At 40.0% G+C, this 14,455-nt stretch overlaps 1 protein-coding gene across 2 annotated transcripts in view; it reads right to left on the bottom strand.

The window, feature by feature from the left end:
- The window catches only part of PRKAR2B (protein kinase cAMP-dependent type II regulatory subunit beta), a 113,247-nt gene extending 102,494 nt beyond the window's left edge, over window positions 1–10,753 (bottom strand). The window contains exon 1 of one of the 2 annotated variants that reach the window (XM_089917816.1): window positions 8,983–10,753. In XM_089917816.1, coding sequence (XP_089773942.1) covers window positions 8,983–9,862 — 880 coding nt within the window. In that variant the 5' untranslated portion in view covers window positions 9,863–10,753. The remainder of the gene's footprint in view (window positions 1–8,982) is intronic. The other variant, XM_022554346.3, reaches the window with a different exon arrangement.
- Window positions 10,754–14,455: the final 3,702 nt, after the last annotated feature.

The following is a 14,455-nucleotide window of genomic DNA, read 5'->3' as shown; positions in this document are numbered from 1 at the left end:
CCTATGTAACTGCATTTCTTTTAAACTATTTTATGTTTTTCCTTAGGATGTTGCCTGGTCCTAATCTTTTAAACTATTTTAAACTTTAGATTTTCTTCTAATTCTGATTGGCACTTCCATGACTAAACTTAACTAAACACCTGTAACATGGTATGATTCTGTTTGTCACATCCCCAATATGTGCACCAAGGACATGAGTACTCTATAATCGAGGCTGAAGTTCAAGGTACAGACAGGAATACAGATTTAAAAGAAAAAGCCTAGATCTTACCTGTCAGGTAACATGATTTTATTTCCTTTTTATAAGATAGAATTTTCCTCTTTATTCTGCAAAAGTTTGGCTGAGTCAAACAATTACCTAATGAATGTCTACTAAAAAAGACACACACACACACATTAGGACCCTGCCTACCTGCAGGTCCTTTATAATCCAGGAGCTTAAAAGAGGAAGCCAAAGTTTACTACAGCTAGCTTACATATTAATAGAGTATGGGTTAAGTTCTACTGTTAGGATTGTGGTCTCCAAAATGGGGTCATGCACCCCAAGGCAGAGTATAAGGCAATCATTTAGGGTGTAGTAAAAATTAGAACTTGCTTACAATTACTTGTTACTTCTCCCTTTCAAAATTTATACTGTGGGATGCTTTCTCATATACATAGTAAGCTAATATACTGGGACATGCACAAAATTTATAAAAACATACATGGGATATGTATACTCAAATATATTTTGTTAATGACTGTACATAATCAAAAAGGTTTTGAGAATTAAACAACTCAGTATATGAGGTGTTCATTTTTAAAATAAACATTTTATTGAATTTCTAAAGTATATGAAGTGCTGGGACTTCCCTTGAGGTCCAGTGGTTAGGACTCCGCACTTCTACCGCCGAGGGCCTGGGTTTGATCCCTGCTCAGGGAACTAAGATCCCGCAAGCTGCATGGCGCGGCCAAAATAAAATAAAATAAAGGTTCTCTTTAAAAAAAAAAAAAAAAAAAGTATGCCAAGTGCTAATTTGTGTAGAATAGACGGAAAAAACAAATTGTAAAAGGGAAAGATCAGTGCTGAGCTAGGCTGTAAATTTTTAGAGGGAAAAGTTGGAGGCTTATTTTTTGATATGTGGTTCTTTTCAACCATGTTACTGCTGTAAGAGTTACTAAAAATGAAGTCTGTGTACCATGGTTAAGGAGATGGGCTCTGAACTCAGACTGTCAGGTTCAAATCCTGACTCTACCACTTACTTTGGGGAGAGCTGAATGATATGTATAAATAGCCTTACTCAGCGTCTGGCACTTAAGCAGCCAAAAAAGTTAACAATGATTAAATAAAAAGAATATCATTTAACAAACATTAGCTTTCTATAGCAACTGAAATGAAACAGCTGAGTCATGTATTAATTCAGAACCTTTTGGAAAGATGCTTTTGAGTCTAACTAAAATGTATTTAAACGAATGGAAGCTTTTTCCTTCTTTTTTATCCAAAAAAAAAGAATAAATTCCCCTCAATATCACTCGCTTGAACTATTTTGTCTTGGAACAGCTAATGTAAATTAAACAGTGTCAGTCCCCAGCCAAACGGATACCAGAATCACTGCATTCAGTGTATCTTCTTGGCTTCACTTTTATGTAGAACATGTGTTTATATTTTGACCTTTTGTCTTTTTGTAAAACACAGAAACATTTTTTAAACAGTAGCAACTGGAATTATGGTTTTTTTTTTTAGTTTCCAAACATATTAAGCTACACATGGCAGAGCCTATTGCTGAAACATTTATAAATGTTACACCAACTGTGTTTATATTTCTGATTTTTTTAGATTGTTTTGTTTTCATGTAAGCCATGACCTGAAAATTTTAGCTCAAATTCTTTCCACAAAATAATTACATAATGGAACAGTCTGAGTCATTCTGAATTTCCGTAACACAAAAACTCCCATAAAATAAAGATAATGATCAGTATCACAGTGAGGTTTTTACATGGGGTTTTGGGACCAACCCAACCACAACTAAACGGCAAAGATAAGGCGGAAGGACAATAAGAACAGGACCAAGAACATGATGACAATAACTCATCCGCCTCAGAAAAGTCACTGCACTCTTTTTTCTTTTCCATTGTCTCTTCTTAAGCAATTGATACAAAAATAAAACCTAATACTAGATTTCACCTCAATGAAAAAAATCAAAGAGAAAAAAAAATTGGTAATTCTGAAGGCAAAAGAACAAAAGTACTTCTCTTTAGCCTAGACTTTTAGACCTTATCTATCACCCCGATGGAAGACAGAAAGGATTCATAGTATGTAAGTTAATATAAACAGCACACAAATTGTGATAATTCTATGAACAAAAAGACCAAAGCAGACTAAATCTGGGCAAGGAACATCTCTGGCTTTCAGCTGCTCCATCTGTTAAGCGAAATAGACAACATATTCTATCTATGAGACAGTCTCTGACAAAAGGATTGTTTCTTAAGAAGTGTAGAGATAGTAAACTTAAGAGAATAATTATTTCTTTTTTCTTAAAAATAAAAAAAAGGAAGGAGTTGGCTCTCTATAAATATGTCTGCAGTGAGTGAATGAGCACAGCATCCCACCTCCCAACTTATACACATTCCTCCTCCTCATGGGCTAACCCAGGTCTCTGGCCCCTTTACTCTGTGACTCTTGATACTGCTAAGGCAGACCCCAAGCTCAGTCATTCAATCACATTCTCTGAACCCCTCGCCCCCATCAACCCCAACCTCCACCGCAGGCCTTCCCTATTGCTACTACTCTCATTAAGTGGCTTTTTTAATGGATCACAAATAAACTCCTCCTTGACAATTTCAAAAGTCTCTTGTTAGTACAGCTGAAAAAGAAACACATTTTTTTGACACAGCTATGAACAAAACCTTGACAGCTGGAAATTTACTGGAATCCATGGAGTGAGATTTGCAACAATAAATAACCATTAAATATTTACTCTGTCCCACCCAGATACAGTACATCACTTTATGTGCGACCTCAAATGGAAGACTTACTTACATGTCTTCAAATGGAAAGCTTATAATGCTCTTACATTAAATAATAGCTAAACAGTTTGATTTTTAAGATATGAAAGTATCCAGTGCTTCAATTTTTGTTTAGGTATTTTCATTCTCTGCCATCCCTTCAGAAAAGGTGTAAGTTACTCAAAGAACCCTTCACAAGTTCCAACTAATTTTACTCCTCTCTTCCGCCTTCTCTCTCTCTTCCCATCCCTCCATCCCTCCCCTCCCTCCCTCTTCCCAAAGTTTAAAGTAATAGATGGATAAGAGTTTGAGAAACGACACTCTTTCAAAATCCTTTGATTTCCCAATTTCAATTCCTAAAGCAATCCATTTAATACTACTATTAAAATGAATAATGTTCTTAACTGTTCTTTGAAAAATCACAATTACCATCTATAACTCAAAATATTTTTAAAATCTTCTCTAACGTTACTGTTTTAAGCTCATAAATAAAATAATGGCTTCAACATTTTAGCCATTGTCATGAAGGATGTAATCCACTTCAGGAGGATTTAAAACTACTATATAAATTTGTAATAGCCAAAGACCACAAAGTCTCATTAATTACAAAATCCTGGTGTGCTTAGCTACAAATTATCAGCTGAAAGGATGTTGGTTTTATTACTATGCAACATAACTTCACATTAAATCCTAAGAGGAACTGCCCAGTAAGCTCATTTCCTACTTCATCTTTCTATAAAGTGCAAACGTTAGATTCATCTCCACCAAGAACAATGAAATTGCTACTCAGAAAGAACACATTTCTGGAATACTTCTTATAAATGAGGTCATTTGTTTAACAGGTAATCAGCGCTTGCTGGGTGCGCTATCAGTAAGGACCTTGCCAATATTACTCCATTTATCCTCGCTAATAACTTCATGAGGCAGGCACTGTTACTATGATAACATGTCAACATGCCTCACACAGCGCCTCATACATAAAAGAAAATAGATGTTGTCTGAATTTAAAGTTAACCCCCCAAAACTGACTTCCATGCCCGTTTTTCAAACCGATTAAATGGATTTAAGAGTTTCATAATATATTAAAAAGATATTTTAACTTTCAGTCCATTGCATAAGTACCACCACTAGAATAAATGTCTTTCTTTAGTCATATGTTGACAGCTACATGAAGTAGGAGGCAAGAGCTAAGGATTGGCTGCCTTGTCCCACAACAGTCTCTAATAGCCATAGAGAGAGCAAGTTCTTAAATAAGGGCCCATAGAAGTGAGCCTAAAAAATCGGCCAAAGCAACACTCCTTTACTACTCTCTATAGTTTCCTGCTGTCAGTTAGGCCATGAATGCAACATACAGATCAACCTATTTTTTCACTCCCAGTATGAACAAGCTTAAGAACGTTTTCACAGCAGATTCTTGGAAAGTCAATCTATTACCCTGACTGCTTTGCCACCTCATTTTTGGAAGACCACATACGCCATTTCAGACAGATGAATTTCTGACTTTTATTCTTCAAGTTACAATGAAGCTTAGGTCTTCTAATTCTGTATATAACAGAGATGAAGAATATTTGCTCAGAATCCTCTAAGAAAAATTTTCAGACACATGAATGTTACTCTTAACTCTCTTTCAACCATTTCCTCTCATGATAAATACCTTTGTTCCCTTAATCTCCCACCATAAGCTCCAACTTTCCAATATTTTGCATAATTTTCAGGATCTCTGGTAAAGTCTCCACAATCCCCTTAAACTGTAAAAATGCAAAGGTAGATAAAGTTCTCCAAAAACATCTGACGTAAATCAGAGTTAAGAGAATTAAGTCACAGATTTTACATGCTAAATTTCTATTTATATACCTTTGACATGCTTGCTTATAAGCTATGGTTCTATATTTTTGCCTTGTGTATCCACTTTGAACTCCAGATCTTTGCCTTCCATAATACAGAACAATAGGTCTTCCATATTTTATACTTGTTTATTTTTCTTCCAGTTTGATTGCTCTTCATATGTCCATATGTAATTTGTTACTGACTACTTGTCAACTGAGAATTTTATTTACTTCATTTTATAATTTCAGCCATTTCACTGAAGAAATAATTGAGCAACACAAGATCTCACAATGATGCCTGTATTAATTACCACAGATTCCACTACAAATTGGTACTGATTCCAACTCTTTGGCTTACTGTAACCCTCCTAATAAATTCCAAGCCTGGGGACACTGCCCTTGCAGAAGAGACATGTCATGTTATATTCGCTTTCTGTAGGATGGGGAAGAGCGAGGCAGAGACTCCATTACAGCTTTTTTCCCCCAGAAAGGGGATCGCCATATGCCATTCTAACACCTAATGGTTGCCGTTTTAACGAGAATTGACAGCAAACTGAAAGTAAACATTAGAAGTGATAAAATTAGAAAAGAATACAAGGGGAATCGGAAAGCAATCAGCAGAGGAAGAAATCCTTTGGAAAGGTAGGAGAGAAGTCAAGACCACCTTCACCCATCTGACTTTTGGGCTAGGGCCATTGGTGGCCATGGTCCCAAATCCTGGTTCACTTGCTTGATTCAACCACCATACTATGAGTTCAAGGTCATATGCTTGATCCCTCTATGTGAGTCAATGGGCACCAGCTTCACGGTCAAAAACTTGCCTTTTTGCCCAACCTCTCACAAATACCATCGACAAATACATTGTCCTAAGGGATTCATGAGAGTGGGTATGAATCAATCAAAGCAAATTTATCACCATTACTGGAAAAATAACCAGGAAAACCTGACCTGTGAGTCAGCCCATCATACAAATTCCATTAAGGAAGAAACCTCTGATGGTCGTGGGTCAGAGAGATGTGAGTAAGAAACCAGGCTCTGCTGCTTACTAGTCCTATGTGTGACCTTGGACAAGTTAATTTTTCTGAGCCTTAAAGATAAAACACATTAAGGACCTCAAGTAGAGCTTGACATACAAGGGATGCTCAAGTGATGCCAGCCCCACCCCCTTCCAGAGATAAAATCTGGAACTTAAGAGCACAGGGATGGAGCCAGGCCCACAGGTGTTCCAATCCCTGCAGCACACTAGCTGTGAAACATTGGGCAAGTGACAGTCTGTCTCATCTTTCTTATAAAGCTGGAATAATGAATTAAAACATTCAGATAGTGCCTAGCACAGTGAATGTCAGTAAATGGCAGCTATTTTTAAACTGTTAATAAGAGAAAGTGATATTATAATCATCATTATCTGTTGACCAATATATCTCAAAGTGTGGTCAGAGAACTGTAGATATCAGAAAGAGCTGGGATGTCTGCAAAAAAAAAAAAAGAAACCCGATGTCCACCCCAACCTATTCAAAAAAGCTCTCCAAGAATAGTACGAGGTAATGTTCATTTCTGAATCAAACATCCTTGAGATGTATACAAAGTTTAAGAATGATTGATCCACTTGGTCTTGTGCTATGTCTCAGTAAATTAAGACTTGTCTTCTAGTACTTTACTCTTCTTTAGTACTTACTTTTCTAATTCTTTACTATAACAGGAGGATTACCCAGTATCTGGTATTTTTTATATTCTAGCACTTTTTTAGACCTAGACATTAAACTGATAGGCTCATTCCTATTGTTTCCCCCCTCCCCGCCCCGCAATGTCATTATTTTGACTTTTTCTTCCCCTCTGACCGAGGGTTGGCAAACTATGGCCTTGGTCTGTGGCCAGTTTTGTACAACCTTAACCTCCAGAAGAGATATGTGTTTAAAGGGCAGTTAAAAAAAAAAGAAGAGGAATATGCGATGGAGACCATACATTGCTCACAAAGCCTAAAATATTTACTTTCTGGCCCTTTACCAACAGTTTGCCAACCCTTGGTAGTCTAAAATTCTCTTTAAACTGGGGGTCTCACAATTTACTTTAAAAAAATTAAGAGAGAACTGATTAGAATAGAAAATACTCTAAACAGATATTTTTTACTACACCTAGAAAAGGGAAGTACCATCACCAAAGTTTCTGTTATACGTATATGCATATGTGTGCACTGGAAAATGATCAAATTGGTTGCAGTCAGAACAGTCTTTGGCGGGTAGGAATGGGGAATAAATAGGGCAATTGGTTAACAAATATTTAGTAAAACTCACACTGAGTAATTTTTACAATAAAGGTGCTTTGGAGACCATAAAACCATATAAAATGATCCCTACCACTCAGAACTTAACGGCTTATTTCATTGCAAAACAAAAATCGAATCTGTTCTGTGTATAATCTACATTGTTGTAAAGAGAAAACAGAATCATAAATGCAAAGTACTTCAAAAACATTATACAAAGAAAATATTTTACTTATACTAACAATATATTGTACTGAACAAATATACGTTCTTTATCAAGTCCCTTAGTCTTTGCTTTTCTCCAATCTGGGAAACTAGTCCTTTTTTTTTTCTTTGTGTGTGTCCGTGTGCATGTGAATGTACTCGTGTGTACATGTGTGTCTCAGGAGCATAAAAGAAGTATATATTAGATCTCTCTACCCCTTCTGTGTCATTCATCATTGGCTTCTCCTGCCCATCTGTTTAAAATATGTACTCTTTTATCCTTTTCTCATTTCTAATAAGAAAAGTATTCGATTAAATTCTTGTGCAAAATGAACAATGAAGACTATGATTATCCTACCCCTGAAAACACTAAAAAGTCCAAAATTAAAATTTTTAAAGTAACAATCTTCCCTTTATCCTCAGAGCACTAATTTCCAGTGCTTTTTATGATTGCTTCAGACAAACTAAAAATACCTTAATTTTATAACACTTTTCAACAATTTTGCAAAGAAAAGAAACAGCTTCCTAGGAACATATATAAGGAAATGACACTTTAAAATGGTTTCATTATATGAAATGCACTGCGGACACACAAACCACAAGAAGTGTAAATAAATAAAAGCTGGTGCGATGCTGAATGCATGGTTGCCTTACACCACAAAGAAAAAGCACTTGCACATTTGCACACCCGGGTATTTTAGCTTGGGATGCCACAAAGATGGGATTTAGACACGTTGTGTAAATACAGAAGGCTGTTAATGTGTAAGTGTGTCTGCGTGTGTCAGAGAAAGAGGGTTATAAGCAGAAGAGGTAGGACCTGCCAGGAGCAATTATTTGAGAAAATCCCTTTTTCTTTCCCATTCATTCTTACTAGCCTAAGTATCTGGCACAGTCCTTAGAATTACTCACTGGCTTTTCATTCTAAAGACAACCGACAAGCTTTCAGAACTTCCTACAGTGTTTTTCACACACTTTTTTTTTTAAGGCACCAAATCATTCAATATTTGTTTCAAATAAAAAGCAAACCATTAGCCCGTTTCCTCATTCCAAACACCCCAGTGACTGCAGGCTAAACGGGATCCTTTGTTGTGTGTCCCAAAATAGTACAACGCGGTATTGCTAAATTGGAAAATAATAGATGACTGTTTCCAAGAATGCCAGAGCTATCACCATAAATTTTGTTCTGCCCCGTGGGTCCAATTTCATGCTCCTTTTTAGTGAATCTGCCGTCCTAACAACAGTAAAGCCAATCCGATTGAACACCCCTCGCCTTTTCGCTTTGGACACTCCATTAATAAATATAAAGGCTGAAAGAGAATGCCAAGTGGGCCAGCTTCATTTATGCACAGTGACATCCGTCAAGGGAAATTTCTCCAACCCCAGTGAAAGTTGTTTCTCAGATGCCCACCCCAAACTGGCCGGCCTCTGCCTCCGAGCCCAGGACGAGAGGGGGCGGGTGGGCAGAGAAGCCTCACCTTTGGGCTCCCCACCTCCAGAGGAGAGGACGAGGGGGAGGGCACAACGAGAGCGCGGAGTAGGAAGGTGGGCGAGCGGGAGAGACAGAAATGGATGCTGAGGGGGTGGGCGCGAAGGGAAGGTAGGGAAGGTGGGGAAGGCAGGGAGAGGTGGCTGAGCCGAGCTGCGGGATCGAAGAGCCGAGGGGGAGCGGCGGTGGTGGGAGGGGGCGCGCGGGGGTCGGTTCCTTACCGTTGAACGCCCCTGCGTCTGCGGCCTCCTCCTCCTCGCCGTTCTCCGAGCCGCTGTGCACGGGCTCCTCGGCGAAGTTGACCCCCCTGCTGGGGGTACCGCCCCCGCCGGCGGCGCCCGCGTCCCCCCAGGTCCTGCTCTCATGGCCGAAGCGCGCGGCGCCTTTGCGCTCGTTCTCCTCCTGCAGGCGCGTGAAGTGCTGCAGCGCGAACTCCAGCAGGTCCGCGGGCTGGTGCCTCAGCACCTCCACCGTGAAGCCCTGCAGCAGCTCCGTCAGTCCCGCCGGAATCTCGATGCTCATCCTGCCTCCCCTGCCAACGGGCGCCGGGGCGCCGCCCTCGCCCCCTCCCCGGACCGGCCTCGGGCCCCGCGGCCGCCGAGCGAGCGGAGACGACGCTGGCTGCGCTACCCGCTGCGAACGCGGCGCACTGGGCCCCGGAGGCCCGGCTGGCCCGGCCCGCGGCTCCCGTCGCGCGGCTGCTCCGTGTGGCTGCGGCGGCTGAACGAGCACGGCCTCGGGAAAGCTGGAAGCATCTCCAGCTCCTCCCGCTCCCACCGCGGCCGCTCCTCTCCCCTTCCTGGGCCGCCCCGCCCCCGCCCCCGCCCCGCCGCGGAGCGCGGGAGGGGGCGCCAGCGCGCCCCACGTGACCCCAGGAAACCATGGCAACCTCCGCCTGCGGGCGCCGGGTGCCTGGACAGCTGAGGGGCTGAAAACGCACGCGGGCGCCGGCTGGCTGGCTGGGCGCACTGCGAGGGGCGCGGTCGGGTTGGGGGCGGGGGCCATCCCCCGGGTCATCCCCCGGCCCAGGCGCGCCTGGCCGTCCGCCTGTCCGCACGCCCCGGAGCGGGCGGGCCACTCGGCAGAATTCCCACGCGTCATTCACCAACGGAGTCCACGCAGAGCTGGCGCCACTCGATTTGCCCTGAAACTTCGGCCTCCACCTCGGTAGCGGCATTTTATTTTCCTCCGAGAATCTAGTTGGATTGATAAGTGTGGGTGATGTCTTTTGTTTAAAGTCGTATAGTGGTACTGGTTATCTTTTGGACAAAGAAATAATGCCCCATCTTTGTGACACCTTTCTTTTTCTTTCGCCACATTTTATCCAGTCTTTCTCCATCCATCCTGTTTTATTGTTTTGCTTCACTGATACTATCCCATTGTCCACTTTATGCAGTTACTACTTGTTAAGACAAATGTGCCATTTATTGTGAGGCACTTAAAGTTAGTCGATGCCCTTCAAACAGGATCGTGCAGCAATTTGAATAAAATGTCAGTGTCAGGACAGATGGCCCTCAAGCAAAAAAACCTTTGCCTGATTAAACTGTTATTGTTTATTTTTAAAAAGTTCCCTTACGCTTTCAGTGGTTTTGAATTATATCTCCAAAAATAGGAATATGTACTTCACTCTAAAGAGAAATAGAATTCGAGATGTGTGCTTTAAAGAAGTCCTGGACTTTGAAACGAGGCTTATTCTGCGAATGTTTCCGGTTTTGAATTAGAAAATGTCTTTTGCCAATTAAATGGTATTTAAAAACACATCATTTTTTACCATGACCATCATTGTAAAATAAAATATCTCAAGAGCAAGCTCACTTAGCTTATCTTTCTACCCACAAAAAAAAAAGAAAAAAGTACATACATGGTTCAGAAACGTCAAAGACTAGAAATCAAGATGTAACAAACTAGTCCCTTTAATAAAAATACATTTTGACATTAATCCTTTGTTTATGACACAACTTACATTCACTCCATGAATGACACAACTTATATTCACTCCATTCACTTCTAGTGGTAAGGGTCAAGCATTTTAAGAATTAAGCTTTTATGAAACACCATGATCCTCACTTCATGGCCCACGATATTAGTCAAACTCTAACCATATAAATATTATATAGACCATATAAACATTATTATCTTTATAGATCCAGTAATTTAAGACAAGTTTGCATCATCTTTCTTCATTTATGATGATGTTTTTATTAAGATTAACAAGAAAATACAAAATATAGTAGCTTAAACAAGATAGAAGTTTATTTCTCTGTAATGTAAATGCAAGCAGCTCAGGGCTGGCATGGTGGTTCTAGGATCATTAGGCACCCAGCCTCCTTCCAGCTTGTTGCTATGTAATCCTAAATTTGTTGTCCAAATTGCTGCTCTACCTTCCTTCTACATCCATATTTCAGCCAAGAGGAAAGTGGAAAAGAGAAGGGAACCTCCCCTCCTACCACATACACATCCCCCGTCTAAGGACACTTCCAGGAAGTTAAACACACCAATTCCTCTTATATCCTCTTGGCCAGAACTTAGTCAACGGCCACACCTATGGTGTGACAGATTGCATTTTCCAAAGGTGGCTTCAGAAATCTCACCTGTGCCATGTGCTCTTCAACAGTGTGACCTTGCCACTCCCCCATCAAGAGTTGAAGCCTTAATTGCCCTCCTCTTGAATCTGGGTGGGCTTGTGACTGCATGGACAGAAGTCGTGCCAGCATGACAGAAGCAGCCAGCCGTGTGATGCCCCATCCCAAATCTTTGAGCATAATAAAAAGCTTGTTTTCAGCCTCTACATTTTGAGGTAATTTGTTACTTTCCACAACAATAGTAACTCAAATGCATGGCTATAAGGAAAGCTTGGGAATTTGAGCTTTATTTTGAGCAGTCCTGTGCCAAGCAAACATTTGGAGATGCAGGAGAACCAATTCTGGGAGCAATAATCAGTGTCTGCCACAATGCTTAACACCCTTTCCCCCAGGAATGACAGAAGAAAAAGCACTACTTCCCCAAACATTAACAAGAGCCATATTTCAAAGTAGCATCCTATATTTTGTGTTTCAAAATGCCATTATTCCTTTTCGTAGATTTACTGTATGAAGCATGGTAGGTGGGTCTGTCATCAACCACAATGCCAGGGTCACGTGGCTGTCATTTTTTTAGGGGTATAGAGGTGAGTCAAACATGAAATGCATAATTGGATTAGATGACCTATATGGTCTCTTCCATCTTGGGATATTCTATAGTAGTAGTACAATATTAAAAGAAGACATGTTGGATTTAAAACATCTTTGCAAACAGCTCTCTGATAACAATTTTTATTTGCGTCCGTTCTTAAATCAATAACCATGGCCTGAAAAAGTAAAGCTTGGTCCTCATATTCCTATTATGTTAATATTGTTCTCAGAACAAACGTTCACTTCTCAAATCATATTCTGGCTTTATTCACTATCCCATAACTGTTTTGGTAATATTATATGATTTCCCTTGCTGTCATTTTCAGAATATTTCCTTTTGAATGTTGAAGTACAGTGACAGTGACTTATGAGGACCATTTATCTTTGATTTCTTTAAAAGAACATCATTGATATTGATTCTTTGGTTGTTGATTTACAAAGCAATTTGCACTAGTTCCTCAGAGAATCAGAAGCAATTGCAAAAGGACTCAGAGTTCAGCATTGGAATGAAATAAGAGTGCTACCAAATTTGTTTTTGCACATGGGAAATTAAACAGATATTAGACAGAGACATCAGTTTGTTGATATGCTGCAGCTAAAACAAGACAACAGCATGGAGAAGCCAATAGTTTGGGCAACCTTTACAATGGATAATAATAACTATGGCCAGTCAATCATACAGCACTTCTTATAATTATACAGCACTTCAATAATTCATATATTAACTATTGATTATGTAATACATCAATAGATATATCCTGATCAAGCCTCTTTGGTGCAAGAAATACATACCCACACAAGGAAAAAAAGTAGGCAAATTGAAAGGACACAGGGGCTGTGCTTGAGCAGGGCCCACTGTGGCTATCACTCTTAGTCTCATATACCTTTAACAGTTCAGCACTGACTACAGTTTTGGTGTCTCTAGTTCATATTCTCAAGAGAATCCAGTGGGATTGGCTGGCCTGAGTGAGAGGTTCTCTCCTGGTTCAGTCAGTGTGGCCAGTGGGGTGCAGGATAAGAAAATGGTCAGGTACAGAGGAATGGATAAAGAAGATGTGATATGTATATATATATATATATATATATATACACACACACATATATACACACAATGGAATATTACTCAGCCATAAAAAAGAATGAAATAATGCCATGTGCAGCTACATGGATGCAACTAGAGATTATCATACTAAGCAAAGTAAGTCAGACAAAGACAAATACCATATGATATCTAATGTTGAATCTAAAATATGACACAGATGAACTTATCCACAAAACAGAAACAGACTCATAGACATAGAAAACAGACTTGTGGTTGCCAAGGGGGAAGGGGGGGAGGGTTGGATTGGGAGTTTGGGATTAGCAGATGCAAACTATTATATATAGAATGGATACACAACAAGGTCCTACTGTATAGCACAGGGAAATATATTCAATATCCTGTAATAAACCATAATGGAAACAGAAAAAAATAAATACTAAAAAATAAAGAAAGTGGTTAGGTAGTACAAATACATGACAAAGCCTGCCTCTTCAGTAGAGAGTGAAGTCCCAAACATGGGCACTGTCGGTGGTATAGGCACCACACACTTATATGCTAAAGGATGGTCACCTCATAGCCTGAAAATCTTGTAAACATTTGCACTGAGACAAGATAAAATGTTTAATCTCTAGATGCAGCTTTTCAAAGGATTGCCTCTAGAAGACCAATGGTTCTCCAACTCTAGGGAGCACCAGAAACACTTGCAGGACTTGTTCAAATACAGTGGCTGGCCCATACCCCAGATTTTCAGATTCAGTAAGTCTGAGGAGGAGTCTGAGAATTTGCTTTTCTCTCAAACTCCCAGGTGATGCATATACTGTGGGTCTAGGGACCACACTTTGAGATCCTCTACACCAGATTCCCCAGGGAAGGGTTTATACACATACCATATGTGTTCTGAGAAAACAACTGTTTGAAATAACTTTTTTGCTTAACGTCAGAGCGTAAGTTTTTCTTTGGCTAAATGAGGACTAAAAGCAACTTCATTATTCTGTTCTCCTTTAAGGGCTCTTGCAAAGTTAAAGAGATTCTCAAAAGCAATAGAGGATGGATCCTGAAATGCTACATTGCATAAATAGAATGTGGGTTTCCTGTTAAGGACTAGGGTGGACTCTCAAGTTTATCTCTGCTTCCTGAAACTCTACTAAAATAATGGCTAAAGGAATGGGGAAAATAAAACTATAAACTCATAAGGACAAAAGAACCATAATAAAAATTTTACATAACAATAAAAAATTTTAATTATTCAGCTTTCAAAAGGAAGGAAATTCTGCCACATGCTACAACATGGATGAACCTTGAGGACGTTATGCTAAGTGAACTAAGCCTGTCACAAAGGACAAACACTGTGTGATTCCACTTGTATGAGGTATCGAGAGTAGTCAAAATTCCTCAAAACAGAAAGTAGAATGATGGTTTCCAGGAGCCTAGGGGAAAGGGAGATGAGGAGTTGTTTAATTTGTAAAAGAGTTTCAGTTTTGC

Source organism: Delphinapterus leucas, chromosome 9 (assembly GCF_059928025.1).
Source record: "Delphinapterus leucas isolate spDelLeu-1000000601 "Yukka" chromosome 9, BTC_Dleu_Yukka2, whole genome shotgun sequence".
Lineage (NCBI taxonomy): Eukaryota > Metazoa > Chordata > Mammalia > Artiodactyla > Monodontidae > Delphinapterus > Delphinapterus leucas.
This window is presented reverse-complemented; position numbering and strand designations above follow the sequence as displayed.